The sequence below is a fragment of the Anolis sagrei genome, chromosome X, assembly GCF_037176765.1.
Source record: "Anolis sagrei isolate rAnoSag1 chromosome X, rAnoSag1.mat, whole genome shotgun sequence".
NCBI classification, from domain to species: domain Eukaryota; kingdom Metazoa; phylum Chordata; class Lepidosauria; order Squamata; family Dactyloidae; genus Anolis; species Anolis sagrei.
The window spans coordinates 70,517,722-70,535,640 of NC_090034.1; the positions used below are offsets into that span (position 1 = coordinate 70,517,722).

A 17,919-nucleotide genomic window follows, 5' to 3' on the forward strand; every position below is an offset into this window, starting at 1 on the left:
TGTGAGAGCGAAGCTGTTTATCAGCATGATGAAGATGTCCAGCATGGAAGCAACGAAGGAAGTATAGAGGTCTTTATTTGTGTTCTAAGGAAGAAGGAGCATGCTTGTTTCCTGCTCCCCTAGAGAGTAGGACTTGGTTCAGCGGGTTTAAATGATAGGAAAGAAGATTCTACCTGAACATTAGGAAGAACTTACTGACGGTCAGAGCTGTTCAACAGTGGAACTCCCTGATCAGAGGATGGTGGAAGCTCCTTATTTGGAGGCTTTTAAATAGAGACTGGATTGCCATCTGTCAAGGGAGCTTTAATGGTGCTTTTCCTGAATGCCAGAATAGGGTTTTACTGGATGGCCCATGTGGCCTCTCCCAAGTCTTATGATTCTAATAAATTTCCTACTTTTCTCCCCAATAACAGGTGCAGTTCCTACTGTGACAGCAAAAATTATTGGAGACGTAAGTTGTCCTAGAAAGTCTTTGTTTTGCTAAATAAAATGATAATTTTGTTTATATCTCTTTGAATACCATTCTCTAAATTTTTGGGTGTTTCTGTGCTGTATGTAGAACATTTCAATATTTCCTTGTAATTTATTGTGGATAGTAGTACTTTTTCTTTTAAAATGTTCAGTACAATTCCTGTATGTGGAGGATACATTTCCAGACTTCACATGGATATGCAAAAACACAGATAATAGTGAGCCCTACTGAAATGAAGACTTTCTGACCCAAGAATACCATAGAGCTGCACTGAAGGACTTAGAAACTGTCCTGAGAGGACATATTTTGCCAGATAGATATAAATAAAACCACATATATCCAACCCAGGGATACAGGGGTCATTCTGTACATCCTAATTCCATAGCGGGTGACTATTTGAGGCAGCAGAGAAGTTTAGATTAGTAGCTCCATGGCTACTACCTTTACGTTTACTGTACATGTTTTTCCTTGGGTTTTTTTTTTTTTGTATACTAGTTTGGGTCCTGGCATTACCCGGGTTATTTGAAAAAGTCAATTTCTAATTATTTAAATAAATAAATAAAATAATTGTACAAAATGCATAAGGTTGTGGGTGAACTACAACTCACATCATGCCAGGTTAACACCGAGAAACTCCATCAGTACTTAAAGTTTTTACGTTGGGCAAGTTTGCTCTCTGAATTCTTCATGACTCTCACTATGGTGAGTCAGTCCCCTCAAACCCCTCCAGTAGGTTGAGTTAGTCGTGGGGGTTCTGTGTGTCAAGTTTGGTCACCTTGATTTGGGGGAGTCATCTATATCCAGACAGCACGATGAACCCAAACACCAATGGCACTGGACCAAACTTGGCACAGATACTGGATATGCTGAAATTTGATTACTGGAGGGGTTTGGGGGGAACTGACCTTCCTTTCTGGGAGACTGCCAGTATTTTTTGCTGGTCATGAGGGCTCTGTGTGCCAAGTTAGGTCCAATTCCATCTGTGGTGGAGTTCAGAGTGCTCATTGATTGCAGGTGAGCTTTAAATCCCAGTACCTACAACTCCAAAATGTCTTGGCCAATTCCCCTCAAAACCCACCAGTATTCAAATTTGGGCACATCAGGTATGCATGCCAAGGTTGATCCAGATCAGTGGTTCTCATCCTGGGGTCCCCAGATGTTTTTAGCCTTCAACTCCCAGAAATCCTAACAGCTGGTAAACTGGCTGGGCCAAAACACCTGGGGACCTACAGGTTGAGAACCACTGATCCAGATCCATCATTGTTTGCATTCATAGTGCTCTCTGGATGTAGGTGAACTACAATTCCTATAAATCCCTCCCATATTTTTTGTTAGTCATGGGGGTTCTGTGTGCCAAATTCGTTCCATATCCATTGTTGGTGGAGTTCAGAGTGCTCTTAGATTGCAGGTGAACTATACATTCCAATACCTACAACTCCTATAAATCATAGTGAATTCTCCCCAAACCTCTCTAGTATCTTCAGTTGCTGATCACTTCCTCTGTTCGCTGTGTGCCATAGAAAATAATAGGAAAGGGAGAGGCATTAGGCGGGGTCATGCAAATTCCACACCAGTGGAGAGAGTAAAAAACACTGGGATGTCTGTGGTGGAGGAAACACACAAAACCTAGAATGATATTGTCCCCAAATGAAAGCCTTCCCTTGGGTCGAGAAGATAGATAGATATGGTCTTATTGTTACTGTTTATTGCTTTGTTTATGAGTTTATGTATTGTCTGTATTGCTGTTGTTGCTGTTTTTACTGATGTATTTGGGTTCGACCTCTTGTAAGCCGCACCGAGTCCTTTGGGAGATGGTAGCAGGGTATAAATAAAGGTTTATTATTATTATTATTATTATTATTATTATTATTATAGATTAGATAGATAGATAGATAGATAGATAGATAGATAGATGTGTATAGATGTAAGTAGGGCCAGTTTGCCCTAACGGTGTTGAAAGGAAGAAATCACGAACTTTCTGAATTTTGTGATCAAAAAAGGCTTCCCGGGAAGTGTGTTTCCCAAACATAACTTCATCGAGAGTGACAATTTTCTCTGTGTATACCAGAAACAAAAACATGGGCAATGGGAGCAGGAAGATCAGACTGGTAGCTGAGACTTGCTGGGTTTTCCTGGGTTTTGTGTCACACGAGTAGATGCTCCCCAGCATAAATTAACTGAGTTTCCTTTTTGTCTTCTGATCAGGCAAGTACTCAGACGGATGCTTTGAAACTGCCTCCTTCACAGCCTCCTCGGCTTCTCAAGAACAAAGCCTTGCTCTGCAAGCCTATAACGCAGACCAAAGCCACCTCTTGCAAGCCTCATACGCAGCACAAGGAATGCCAAACAGGTGTGTAATGACAGAATGGCAGTTAGTTGTTTGGGCCCATTAAAAAAATCGCCACATAATATTTTGGAGATGTTAGAATCCCTTGCATGACACAAAATAATGAGCAAGATTTGGAATTCCTCGGGAGGATTTGTGGAACACATGCAAATTTAATTAAAACTAAAAGCTGACTTTCATAAGAATGGACTTCTGGGTTGAAGATTGGATCATTTGGTCTGGAATAATCTTCTAAAGAGGCCAGATGGGTTGCATCCCTGTTGAAAGGGATGGTGAGTTTGGAGCAGCAGTTGTGGTTAGCAAGGAAAAGTACACAGTTTGTTAAGCAAGGCAAATGACTGACCAGTTGCTTTTTGGTAAGGATTGCTTTTATTATATTTGATTTTACAGAAGAAGAAGAAGAAGTTCCGCCCAAAATCATCATGGTGCCTGTTCCTGTACCTGTGTTTGTGCCACTACCGCTTCATCTCTTCACCCAGTACACACCAGTCCCGCTGGGAATGCCAGTACCCGTAAGTGGGAAGTGGGCAGAGCCCATCTTTCTGACTAGCTCCAAAAATGCACCAGCTAAAAGTGTCTCCATATCAGGACTTGTGGCAGTGCTGAAAAGAGCAGTGTGCACCCAACACATCTTGATGCATCACACTGAAAAATACTCTCTTAAGACTGAAATCATAAATGGCTGAGTAATTCATAGTATAGACCAGGGGTCCTCAAACTAAGGCCCGGGGGCCAGATATGGCCCTCCAAGGTCATTTACCCTTGCTCAGGATAAACCTAAGTCTGAAACAACTTGAAAGCACACAACAACTACAATCCTATCTCATCAGCCAAAAGCAAGCTCCAGACTTCGCATTGAAATACTAATAAGTTTATATTTGTTAAAATTGTTCTTTTAATTATTGTATTGTTTTAAGTGGGTTTTTTTTTGCACTACAAAAAGATATGTGTAGTGTGCATAGGAATTCATTTTTTTTTCAAATTATAATTCGGCCCTCCAACAGTTTGAGGGACTGTGACCCAGCCTTCTGTTTAAAAAGTTTGAGGACTGCTGGTATAGACTGTTTGCTTAGGACCATAAAAAGTGCCTGACTTGATGAAGCAAGTGTTATAGTTCAGCCTTTGATTGTGCCTCCACCTGATTTCTCTGGGGGACTCCTGCTTGGCCCCACAGCTATTGTCCTGTGGGGTCCTGCAGGGCTCAGTATTGTCCCTCATGTTGTTTAACATCTACATGAAACTGCTGGGTGAGATCATCTGGAGTTTTGGAGTTCGATGCCATCTGTACGCAGATGACGTCCAACTCTATCACTCATTTCCACCAGATGCTAAGGAGGCTGTCCAAGTCCTGAACCGGTGCCTGGCCACTGTGATGGTCTGGATGAGGGCAAGCAAATTGAAGTTGAATCCAGACAAGACAGAGGTCCTCCTGGTCAGTCGCAAGGCCGAACAGGGTATAGGGTTGCAACCTGTGCTGGATGGGATTACACTCCCCTTGAAGGCACAGGTTCGCAGCTTGGGAGTTCTCCTGGATTCATCACTGAGCCTGGAATCCCAAGTTGCAGCGGTGACCAGGGGAGTGTTCGCACAATTAAAACTTGTGCGCCAGCTACACCCGTACCTTGGGAAGTTAGACATGGCCATGGTGGTCCACGCTCTCGTTACATCTAAGATAACTACTGCAACGCACTCTACGTGAGGTTGCCTTTGAAGACTGCTCGGAAGCTTCAAATAGTCCAACGAGAGGCAGCCAGGGTAATAACTGGGGCGGCATACAGGGAGCATACAACTCCCATGTTACGCCAGCTCCACTGGCTGCCAGTTTGTTATCGGGCACAATTCAAAGTGCTGGCTTTGGCCTATAAAGCCCTAAACGTCCCTGGCCCAAATTACCTGTCCGAACGCATCTCCCCCTATGAACCATCGCAGTTAGGATCCTCTGGGGAGGCCCTGCTTTCCGTCCCGCCATTGTCACAGGCACAATTGGTGGGGACGAGAGACAGAGCCTTCTCGGTGATTGCTCCCCAACTATGGAACTCCCTTTCTGGTGAGATCAGGTCGGCCCCTTCTCTCCTGTCCTTTAGAAGGATGGTAAAAACTTGGCTGTGGGACCAAGCTTTCGGGACAGGGCAATAAAGCGGCAATAGGAAAGATTACCAGGCCAATGATTTGACGCAGATGACTAGGATAGTTTTAAATGGTGTATTTTAATATTTTGATATATATTTTTAATGTTTATGTATTGTATGTGAATGTTTGCCATGTATAGGCTGTGCTCCGCCCTGAGTCCCCTTCGGGGTGAGAAGGGTGGAATATAAATGTTTTAAATAAATTTCTGGGGATTCTGGACCTGTTAGTCACTGTTGACACAAGAGATTCTGGGTTTGCAAGTCTGCAGAAGCAGCTAGAGACTGAAAAGGGGTGCTTTGAATGCAATTTTCTTGCTTCTTGGCAGGGGGTTGGACTGGATGACTCATGAGGTCTCTTCCAATTCTATGATTCTATGAGCAGTCTCTGTCTAAAGGCCATATTCCAAAGTAACTGAGCTCAGAAGATGATATTGAAAGTCCAGATGGACAGACTAATGAGCAATTAGATAGAAGAGTTAGGTTTTGTCAGTATAGAGTTTCAAGATCAAGTTGCTTGTTAGCGAAAAAAGTCTTTGTCAGTTTTCCAGGGAAAAAGGCAAGGTTTTAAAAAAATGTTTTTATTAGGAAGATTAAAAAAAATAACATCGAAAGTGGGAGAACATACTTGGTTTGGATAGGAAAGTAGGAACAGTAAGGTACAAGTATGTAGAAAGAAGGCAAAAGTGTATGAATAGGAGATAGAGAAAATATGTTTAAGGAAAAAAGAAAAATAATAAATTAAGAAAAATAATTAAAAAATAAGAATAAAATAAAAATATATAGTATTGTTGACTTTTATCTAGACTTTGGTGGTCTTTAAAGTCTTTTTTGTTTTGTTTTTTTAAGTTATCTGTTTTTCAGAGTTTATCTGCTTCCCTTCTTTTTCTTCTTTATTTGTGATTTACTCTTTTTAGATTATAATTTCTATTTTCCGTTGTTTGAAATAGTCTTTTACTGGGTCCCAATTTGTGTATTTCTTTGGGGTCCCTTGGTTTGTGGATAGCCAGTAGGTCAGTTCGTCCATATTCGTTATCTCCAAAACCTTATTCTGCCATTTTTCTTTTTTGGATGTCTCTTTTGACCTCCGGTGTTTTGCAAATACAATTCTAGCTGCCGTAGTCAGGTAATTAAACTGAAAAAAGCAAGGTTTTTTTATCTTATTAGCTAGGCTAACAGAATCTTTGGTCAGTGGAAGCAAACTGTTATACTCCATGGCTGGGAATTACCTCTGCACTTAACACACACACCAGTCCAAGGTAAAATAGCAAGCAGTTTATTGAAGAATATATAGAAAGCAATTCAGCAAAATAGTATCAGAAACCAAAGTCCAAAAATTAGAGATAATCCACAAAAAGCAGGGTACATTAGTAGCTTCCAGAAACCAGGAATACAAAAACAGAATAAATCCAAAAACATGAAATTCAGGAACAATTGTCAACACTTAGAAACATAAAACAGGAACAAACAGGAAAACATGAACATGGCACTAGAAATCCCCTGACTTGACAGGCTGACTAACAGGCCCAGAATCCCCAGAGCGATCAGGTACAGGTCTTCCTAAATTTAACTGAATTAGCGGCCAGCCTTTGCTTGCATTGTCAGTGAGATTACTCACAATAAAACTTTCTGGTTTGCCTTTTCCCATCATAAATAACAAGGCATTTGGAGCCTGCTTTCTACTCAAATACATGCAACGCCACCACTGAATTTCCCCCTCTTCCCAAATCAAACCTTCCCTCTAGATTCCAGTTCCTATGTTTATCCCACCTGCCCCGGAAAATACCGTAAAGGCGGTAGAAGCTGCTCCAGAGGTCAAGGAGAAGAACCCCGTGAATGCCTTTGACACGGCTCTCCTGCAGATGGCAGAAATCATCACAGAAGATGAGAAGGATAAGGAACATTCTCAAGGAGGTGCCTGGTTTTTCTTTTGAATGGGTGAAACAAGGTTGGGAAGTTAACTTTTCTGGGAATGCTGCTTTAAATGCTCATGTTTTCATCATATGGGTGAATCCCAATGTATGCTACTTAACTCCTCCTTTGATTCTGTAGTAAAGTTACTGTGTTCATCTTTACTACTTTCTGTATATATTTCAGATTTCAATATTAATGTCAAAACTACGTAGTATGATTTTACGATTTGTGCTACATTAGAACAGTAAAGACACATATCATTTAAGTAAAATAAACATTAAATATTAAATAACCAGAAAAATAAAATAAGATGTCAGAAGGTATCACCTTCTACGTCCCGCCTAGGAATTTAAGATCTTTTGGAGAGGCCCTGCTTTCGGCCCCGCCTCTGTCACAAATGAGAAGGAGGAACAGGACCTTCTCGGTGGTGGCCCCCCGCCCGTGGAATTCACTCCCCGGGGAAATTAGATCATCGTTATCCCTCCTCTCTTTTAGAAGGAAATTAAAAACATGGATATGGGACCAGGCCTTTGGGTAATCTGGCAGACTGACAAGGACAATGACGACGAGAGCTTTGGAACGGATTATGATAAGCTGAATGGACTCATTAATTACAGATCTCGGCAAAACTATGGCCACCAGGCTGGCTTCTTTTTTATTAGATTTTATTGTATTAACTTAATGTTTTAATCATTTATAATGACTGTTGTTGTGTATTTTACTGTGTTTAATTGTAGGCATCGAATATATGCCGGCTGGAAGCCGCCCTGAGTCCCCCCTAGGGGGGTTGAGAAGGGCAGGGCAAAAAAATACCCTAAATAAATAAATAAATAAATAAATAAATGTATTCCGTAGGGTTTGCCCCAGTTTTAGATGCCTGTGAAATTCTAAACCAGTCATTTTCATAAAATTGTTATTTGATGGCATTTACGAATAGGACTGCTGAGGAAGTGGGCATGGGCTGAAATATAGCAGGATAATGGGAGGGTGACATATGTCATACAATAACATAAATACAGTATAGTAATATATCATACTAATGTGCTATTCTAATAATATAATATATTGTATGTACATATAAAAATTTTTTTGTCGTGTCAGGAGTGACTTGAGAAACTGCAAGTCACTTCTGGTGTGAGAGAATTGGCTGTCTGCAAGGACGTTGCCCAGGGGACGCCCGGATGATTTAATGTTTTATCATCCTTGTGCGAGGCTTCTCTCATGTCTCCGCATGAGGAGCTGGAGCTGATAGAGGGAGCTCATCCGCCTCTCCCCAGATTCGAACCTGTGACCTGTCGGTCTTCAGTCCTGTCGGCACAGGGGTTTAACCCATTGCACCACCAGGGGCTCCATACATATAATATTGATATTAGTATTATTATTATATTAGTATTATTATTATTAGTATGAGAATTATTAGTTTTATACTGTATTACATTATGATTACATATAATATTGATAATCATAATGTAATACAGTATAATACTAATAATAATTCTAATACTAACAATACTAATACTAAAATATTACTAATACTGATTATTATTATATATTTACATGTAATATTACTAATAATATTGCAGTATAGTGGTATAGAACAATATAGTAATACGTAATACTAATATTGTGCTATGCTAATATAATATATTGTGTGTGCATATAACTTGTAAGCCGCTCTGAGTCCCCTTTGGGGTGAGAAGGGCGGGATATAAATGTCATAAATAAATAAGCATTTAAATGTTGTTGAGAAATACTTCACTCCTGCTATTATTATTTTTTTGCTGTCATGGAGTCAGATTCTTTGACAGTGTAGCTGGTGGGACATAAATGCAAAAATCTGAGAACTATTGGTCTGGATGGGTCAGTACAAGCAAGAATTATATGGAATTACATATTTTTTGGATTACTGGGGGTACTGCTTTTTCTCTATCTGCGTTTGAATACCTGTATTTTCTCCACTTGTTTCTGTATGTGTTTGTATATCTGTCTTCTCTGCTTGTTTCAGGCTCTCAAACGTCTGAGCAGGAGCTGTTCCTGGACCCTAAAATATTTGAGAAAGGTTAGTATACAAGAGCTTAGTAGATGAATTCATGCTGTTAATAGTCCACAAAGCGAGTATTGTCCCTGTACTCTTGTGTGGGACAACAGGGATAAAGAAGTTTGAAATATTTACTTGACCTGATAGATGTAAGGTAGGAAGAGGGATGATTTAGCTCAACATTTGGAAATATGTCATGATGGAAAGAGTAGCCAAGGGGAAGGGCTCTCTCTTGCTGAAGGGCTTCAAGGGTGAGTGGCCAATCATTGAGGATGCACCAACTTTGAATTGGTTTGAGGCAGCATATGGTGGTCTTCCCACATATTTCTCAGCATCCCTTGCTTGTCACAGCCAAGTCACCCAAGTGCTTGGCTCCTTAATAGTTTAAATTTTCTAGTGGGCTTTGCTTTGTATCCACCTGTTGGCCTTCTTCCATCATTCATTGCATTCCCTATCTTGCTCTGAATTCCAGACCAAGGCAGCACATACAGCGGTGACTTGGAGTCTGAAGCAGTCTCCACCCCTCACAGCTGGGAGGAGGAGCTCAACCACTATGCCTTACGCTCCAATACGGTGCCCGAACCTGAGCCTGAGCCAAGGCAATTCTCCAAAGGGGAGCAGGAGCAGGACCTGGAAGCTGACTTCCCCTCAGGTTGGTCAATGTTCACTGAAAGAACCCCAGAGTGTGAAAAGCATCACTGTCCCTAACTGCATCCATAGATTTTCCACTCTTGGTGGCCTTTTCTTTCCCCAGTCATCGTATGACTCCATTTCTCCAAGGAACAGTTCCCTGAACACACTCTGTTAAGTTGCTGTTAATTTGACCCACTGATGAGGGGCAGCTTCCTATTCCCACATAATCTGTATTCTCCTAATTGCTGCTGCCTTTCCTGTACTAAATTTCTGCCTTTTCTTTTCAAATTAGACTCTTTTGACCCAATTAGCAGAGGGCTGGGATCGCGTGCACGGGCAAGGCGGAGACACAGAGATGGTTTTCCACAGCCCAAAAGACGGGTAAGGAGCATTCTTTTAAAGGAGAGAGAAAGATTTGTTTGGTACATGTGTCAAGGTCAGATGCCAGCCAACTCAGATAATAAAGTTTATTGCTCAAACAAACTCAAAACAGCCCCAAATCAGTCTACAAGGCATAAACACTTGATCTTCAGTGTGAAACAGCTCAAAAGGCAAAAAAAACCCACCAAAAAACTAAACCAGAATATAATCTGGATTATCCAGAGATATAATCCAGATTAAATTTAAAATGCTTAAATTCAGCTCAGACTTGCTCCGTCAAACGACTGGAGCAAGAAAACTATTGAACAATGTTTGCAGCTCACTCCAGTGAGCGACAGTCTTGCCAGGGCTACGTAACCCAAGCCTCAGCACGCCACTGAGAACATTACGCCAATGTCCGAAGCCCAGGCGTGGGTAGGAGAGTAACGCCAACACCAGGAACACAGCCGAAGTCATGGGAGGGAGAGTTTCGTCAATGGTTAAAGTCCGGTCCAGTCCAGTCCGAAAGGGAATGAGCAGCAGCAACGTCCGGTCCCGATCTGAAGGATGTTACAAGGAGCCAAAGCAACAGAGGCAATACGGCAGCTAATGCAAATATCAAAACAGTGCAGTCCAGCAGAAACCCACACAGTTCCAGCCCCCGTTGCTGCTTAAACCCGGAGCATAACTTACGTCCCAAAGTCTTCTTCCAAACCCGTCTTCAGCCACACAACGATCCAGGAAGCACCCAACAAACGCCTTGCCGATTGCAAAGTTACAATTTCAGAAGCACCCATTTTATCTACAACTCATCCTCAGAGTTTGACTCAGCCAATGCCCCTGTCCCAGCTGCAGTTCCTCGTCTGAACTGGAGTCGCCCCTAATCCAACCCGACCCTTCCCCAGCTGTGACCCTTCCACCACTCCTCCAATTAGTCCATCTCTGGTCTAATCCTGAAGATCCCCAAGACCCATCTGTGTCTCCACTATTCCAACCTTCAAAAGTGCCACTGCTTGTGGGTTCTGCACAAGTATCCCAAATCTCTTGAACCCTTGTCCAATTCATTCCATCAGACCCAGAGTCTGATATCCCATCATCCAGCATATCATCTGCATCAAAACCTTCAAAAGAATCCTCATCCATTGAGTCACTAAGTATCTTCTTTTCCTCTGTTGCTCTTCGACAGAGTCTTGCTCGCAAGTAGTTTTCCTGCTTCTCCTAATACTACCAGTATTACTATCATTGCTAGCAGACTCTATCACAACAACATGCCTCTAACTTTTAGCCTCATCTTAGACACGAGGTCAACCTATACACAAGTTTATGTTGGGAGAACGGGCTTATTAACAAAATGTACAGCAGAATAACTTAGCAGCAGCAGTGTGACCCAGTACCAGTAGCCCAATAAAAGACCCTCCTCATAAATGCACAGCAGAGTAATTTATTAGCAGCAGTGTGACCCAGCACCAGTAGCCCAAAGTGATAAGAGAACAAAAACACACGTTATCTCTTCCATAGGAGGCTTCTCTCTATAGGATAATAATATGGTCGCACTATTTACAAGAACAAGGCTTCCACAACATAAATAAAGTTCAACCTTCACACTGGAGCTTCACACATGAGGCCTTCTCATACTCTGGCCTACCTCACACTCTTTCTGTGAGGCCTACTACCACTGAGGCGTTCTCTCACACTAAGAGGCTTCTCTCACACTGGGAGCTCTCTCAGACTGAGGTGTTACTAAGCAACAGGCACAACTTATATTGAAGTACAGCTTTTGCTTAGTCATTGCATCCATTTAACCCTTTCAGTGCCTGACTCACCTTTTTGTAACTAAAATACCTAGTTAATTTTAATATTTCTGACGGTTTATACAGTTATCCCATTTGCAGATCACATCACCATGCCCTCTTTGGTTCATAGGGCTGGGTTACTAGGCCTACCCACTGAGCACCTATTTGTGCTAGAACTCAATTTTTTAGAAGAAAAAGGTAATCCGAAAGGCCAGCATAATAATAATAATAATAATAATAATAATAATAATAGTAATAGTAATAGTAATAATAATAACAACTTTATTTATACCCCACTCCATCTCCCCCAGGGAGATTCGGTGCAGCTTACATGAGGCCACACCCATCAATACAATACAACAATATAACATAAAAACATAGTAGAACTAAGCAAAATACATAAAATGCACAATCAAAATAATATACGACACAACAATATAAAATCAAGCATTAAAAAAACAAAAAAATTCACTAGGCAGGGCCAGATTCAAGGATATTTTTTTTTTAAAAAAAAATGAAACACTGGGAGATAGGACAATGTAAATTATAAGGAGGAGGCTCCGGGGATGAGGAAGGATTTCATTGCATAAACCATAAAATAAAGTGCTTCTAAGGACATTTTGTGCAAAGTGTGGTCAGGGAGAATCTTACAGTCAATTACTGAAGGTACATTGGAATAATCGGGTTTTCACATTCCTCCTGAAGATTGCCAGTGTGGGGGCTTGCCTAATATCTCTGGGGAGTGAGTTCCAAGGGGGCCACCACAGAAAAGGCCCTCTCTCTCATGAGCCACTGCTTCTTCCCCATACTTGCTTTTGACTCCAAAGCTGAGTGTGGAAAGTTATGTGTGCACAGGAAATGCTATCTTGTGTTAGCTCTGATTCACCAATCTGCTGCTGATGTATCAGGAGATTGACAATTCGCTGGAGTGCAGAGATGTTTTGGGTCCACACGCCACCTGCCTCTCTATGGACCTGACTGACATGCAATGTCTTTTATTAGCACATTTAATGGCACGCCAACCCACTGTCTTCTGTCATTTTTATAGGGGAGGAAGAAATCCATTGTGGCAGTGGAGCCCCGGATGCTTGTGAAGAGCTCCTATCCAGGCTGCTCCGTTTCTGGGATGACCCTCAAGTACATGTATGGAGTGAATGCCTGGAAGAATTGGGTCCGGTGGAAAAACTCACAAGAAGACCAAGGAGACCTGAAATTTGGAGGTAACATATCCTTGTTCTAACTTATTTATTTGTATGTTGCACATCACATTTTGTCCATTTTGGTGATGGTTATGATTGTCCTCCTGCACACGTTATCCTCTGAACAACGCTTTGAGGTAGGCCAGGTCAAGCTGAAGACAAACCACTAGTCGAGGACCAGCTAACTAATCAGTTCCATAGCTGGTTCACGGCCTAGAACTTCAGTCTCCCAAGTCTTAGTTCAGTAATCTAATTACCTGTGGGAGAAATTCGTGCTGGAGGGTGGAGGTGGCCCTTAGAGAATGGTAATGCTTTCATTGTTTACTTCGGTTCATATATGTTATCATGCCACGTGTGTTAACAACCTTTTAAGGTGGATTAGTACTTCTGTCCCCATTTCACAGATAAGGCAAGAAGCTGAGGTTAAGAGGTCACCCACTGGAATACTTTCCCAAGTTGAGATTTGAATTAGAAACTTTCTGAAACTCATCTCATTCTCTTAGCCCAATGTTTCCTAAACTTTTTGTCCTCAAGTGTTTTGGACCTCAACTCCCAGAAGCCCCACCAAGTCAGGAATTCTGGGAGTTGACATCCAAAACATTGGTGGACCAAAGTTTGGAAACCACTGTTTTAGACACTGTGGTATAACTTCACTACAAAGTGGTTTAAGTGATGCTTTTCCAGTAGTACTTCACAAAATGCAGGCTTTCCTCTCACTGTTTGATTTCATTTGCTCACAGATATGAATTCCTTCCTTTCCTCACGTCGTATCCAAATTGCTAACCAGCATTCTCCCAGTCCCTCTGAATTTCTGCCCTTTGGTTTGGGACTTCAGTGACGAGGGGCACGTGGAGCAATCTGTTTATTTAAAGTACATCACACACCTCCATCTGCTTCGCGATCGCATCTCCCTCTATGAACTTTAAGATCTTCATGGGAAGCCTTCCTTTCACTCCCACCACCATCTCAAGCATGGTTGGTGAGGACGACAGAGAGGGCCTTCTCGGTGGTGGCCCCTCGCCTCTGGAAGGCCCTTCCTAGAGAAATAAGACAGGCCCCATCCACCTCCTCCTTTCGTAAGAGCCTGAAGACCTGGTGGTTTAAACAAACCTTTGAGAATGACTAGTTCCAACTTAGCCCCAGATACTGTTGAAATTGGCCATATCTTTTCTAACAATTACCCAGGTTACTCTCTTCTATTAGGCACTGGAAATTTGCAGCCATAGACTCTACCTAATTTCCCGAGCCCTCTAAAATTGCACTAGCCTCGGCCCGGCCTTTTAAACTGCCTTGAACAGGCAATATTATTTTAAATATATGTGCTATTGTGGTTTTTAATGCTCATATTGTCTTGTTAATTTTATGTTTATGCTGTTTTCTTTGTATGTATTGAATATGTTATTTGGAAACCGCTCTGAGTCCCCTCGGGAAGATAGAGCGGTATATAAATAAAGTTTTGTTGTTGTTTTGTTGTTGCTTACCCACACATTTGTAATTTGACAGTTCTGTTTTGGCTTTTTTATATACTGAAGTTTGTGTCAAAAGTAAGGGTATAATGTCAGGCATGGGCAAACTTGGGCCCTTCGGGTGTTTTGGACTATAACTCTCACAATTCCTAACAGCACTGTTAGGATGTGTTGGACTTGCAGTCCAAAACACCTGGAGGGCCCAAGTTTGCCCATGTCTGGTATATGCAGGTGGACTTTAAATAGCTACTGTAGTATTTATTTGCCTTGGAATTTGTATTGGATTGTGCGACTTGAATGCTGTTGTCTACTGCAGTAAGCCAGTGGGGAGGATTTTTTTTTTTTTGTGAAAAAGTGACCTAGAACTAAACTACAACATAGCAGCCTTTGTTTCAAATGCTTGGGAAACTTGAAAAAGGGGATGCCATGAGTAGCTATGATGATAATAATTGAACTTAACATCATAGTACCTGAAATTTCCTGCTTGTTCAAGCAGCTGATGTGTTTTGGGTGCTTCTCTTTCTTGCAGTTCGGTCTGTAAAACTCAAAGAGGACATCCTCTCTTGCTCTTTTGCGGAACTGAGTTTTGGCTTGTGCCAGTTTATCCAGGAGGTGCGGCGACCAAATGGTGAAAAGTATGATCCCGACAGCATCTTATATCTGTGCCTTGGAATTCAGCAGGTAATTGAAAGTTACGTTTCTTTACTTGTGCTTTGAGGCACAACCGACAGAAAGAATGCTTTATGTTGTCAAGACAGATTGGCTCACTGTACAACACAGGTTTTGTGTCAAGTCACCCACTGCCAATCTTTTTGCAGGATGAATATGAGCTAATATTTTTTATTTGGTTTTACTATGTTTTGTATTATATATATTTTTGTGACCTGGCAGTGACTGGGGCAATCTTTTGTTGAGAGGTGATTAGATGTACCAAACCCAGCGCCCAAACACGAATCAAGGAACATGAAAGGCACTGCAGGCTACTTCAACCAGAGAAGTCAGCCATAGCAGAGCACCTGATGAACCAACCTGGACACAGCATATTATTTGAGAACACAAAAATGCTGGACCACTCTCACAACCACCATGTCAGACTACACAGAGAAGCCATCGAAATCCACAAGCATGTGGACAATTTCAACAGAAAGGAGAAAACCATGAAAATGAACAAAATCTGGCTACCAGTATTTAAAAAACTCTAAAATTACAACAGCAAAACAACAGAGGGAAAACAATCAGGGACATCTAATCACCTCTCAACAAAAGATTGCCCCGGCACTGCCAGGCCATCAAATGCTAATCAAGGTGGTCAGTTGAAAAATTCACACCTAGCTCCAATAAACAAGAGTTCTTTGTCCCACCCTGGTCATTCCACAGATATATAAACCAATTTTCCTAGTTCTAACAGACCTCACTACCTCTGAGGATGCTTGCCATAGATGCAGGCGAAACGTCAGGGGGGAATGCCTCTAGAACATAGCCATATAGCCCAAAAAAACCTACAACCACCCAGCAGGAAAATTGCATTCGAAGCACCCCCAACAGATGGCCATCCAGCCTCTGTTCAAAAGCCTGGGAAATGCATATGTGAAATTAGTATATATAATTATAGATCTATATCTGGCTCTGAATTGTTTATATAGGCATTGAATGTTGTCTGCTACTATCTTGGAAGCTGGCTTGAGTCCCCATGGGGAGATAGGACAGGATACAAATGAATTTATTATGATTATAAATTTTTGTAGATACCATATTGTTTTTGTTGACCCTACTTTTCCACTTACAGAGCTAGTTTACTGTTTTTCTTTGAAATATGGTAAATATTTAAAAACATTTGACCTACTGATGCCTCAATGAATATAATTTTATTGGTATCTATATTTATTTTGAAATTGACCAGTAGCTGTTGCATTTCCCACCCTCAGCTTATAGTGGAGTCAATAAGTTTCCCCAGTGTTTAGTAGTAAAATTAGGTGCCTTGGCTTATATTCAAGTCGGCTTGTATTTGAGTATATATGGTAACTTACTTCCTTCAGCCATATTGGCGATTTTAGGTAACCATAGTCTGTCCAAAAACATATTCCTGCAAATAGAGAGGTCTTACTGTATTTCAAAACCTTAGGAGCTGTTCTGAATATATCCAGAAGATGTCCTTTCATTTTGGTTATCCTTGAATGGTTCTCTTGGAGCTGTGTGCTGTTGACAACTTTTTAAAAGTTTGACATTTGCCTTTAAAGTATTGAATTATTGCAGATTCCACCCCAAGATCCCAAGAAGACAACTAATATGCTCACTTATATCCCACCCATATGAGTCGCCTGCGGGCTGATATGGGCGGGATATAAGTGATATAAATAAATTATTCTTCCCCATTACTGGGCCACAAAAACAACTTCTTAGAACATTCTGGAAGCTCAAGCTTTGTAGTGTCTCCAAAGAGAATGAATTCTGAATTTGAGGAGTAGCCACCGGGAACGCCTCCATGTACATCCCATATTGAACTGATTTCTCAGATTAACATGACATGTAAAGGAGGGAGTGTTGTGTGCAGGGGCGGCTCAACCCATTACGCAAAGTAAGCATTTGCAGTATAGTTGATTTTGCCCAGGGGCGCTCTTGAGCTCTTGGGGGAAAATAGACCTTGACATATGCGAGTTGTAGTTACTGGGTGTATAGTTCACCTACAATCAAAGAGCATTCTGAACTCCACCAATGATGGAATTGAACCAAATATGGCACACAGAACTCCCCCAATGAACAGAAAATATATATCAGTGATTTGGGGGGGGGGGCAAAATACTGTTTGCTTACCGTTGAAAATTACCTAGGGCCGCTTCTAGTTGTGTGCCAGATTTTTCAGATTCTTCTTACATGTGAAGTAGACCATTCTTTAAAGGTGTTCATTCCCTAGAGAAGAAAGCCACCTGCAAGAGATCTCCATGTTAGGAGGAGATAACAGAAATGAATCTGGATTAGATTAGTTTTCTCTACAGCAAAAATGGACATGTCCCTGAGCCCATGGGGTTGAACCGTCTCATTTACCAATTTGGATTGTTGAGAGACAGGTTTTTTTTGGAAGCCCTCAATAGAATCTATATAAATAAAAATGTAATGTTCGTTTGTGGGATTAACAGAACTCAAAAACCACTGGATGAATTGACACGAAATTTGGACACAATACACCTAACAGTCCAACGAGTGGCCATCACCATAAACACACGCACACGCGCGCACACACACACACACAAACCCAGCGAACAGACTTAAAAACTCAAATACACCATATAGACATATACACATACACTCATATACATACACACACACACATATATATGCACAAACACACAAATATACACATATACACACATACATATACACATGCACACACATATACACAATATGCATGTACACATATAAATACACAAATATATAAACACATATATACACCCACACCCACACACACATATCACACACGCAAACACACATATATACACAAATATATACACACATAAACACAGAGTGGGCCACAGCAACACATGGCAGGGGGCAGCTAGTATGTAATAAATCTTAC

General features: G+C 41.3%; 1 protein-coding gene across 7 annotated transcripts in view; it reads left to right on the forward strand.

Annotated features, from left to right (window-relative positions):
• Nucleotides 1-17,919, forward strand: part of LOC132780783 (zinc finger MYM-type protein 4) — a 225,586-nt gene that overhangs the window by 200,682 nt on the left and 6,985 nt on the right. For all 7 annotated transcript variants that reach the window (XM_067473702.1, XM_067473699.1, XM_067473701.1 and 4 more), the window contains 9 exons: nt 414-451; nt 2,678-2,822; nt 3,210-3,331; nt 6,691-6,859; nt 8,865-8,918; nt 9,370-9,549; nt 9,823-9,911; nt 12,732-12,903; nt 14,878-15,029. In XM_067473702.1, the coding sequence (XP_067329803.1) occupies nt 414-451; nt 2,678-2,822; nt 3,210-3,331; nt 6,691-6,859; nt 8,865-8,918; nt 9,370-9,549; nt 9,823-9,911; nt 12,732-12,903; nt 14,878-15,029 (1,121 nt within the window). The remainder of the gene's footprint in view (nt 1-413; nt 452-2,677; nt 2,823-3,209; nt 3,332-6,690; nt 6,860-8,864; nt 8,919-9,369; nt 9,550-9,822; nt 9,912-12,731; nt 12,904-14,877; nt 15,030-17,919) is intronic.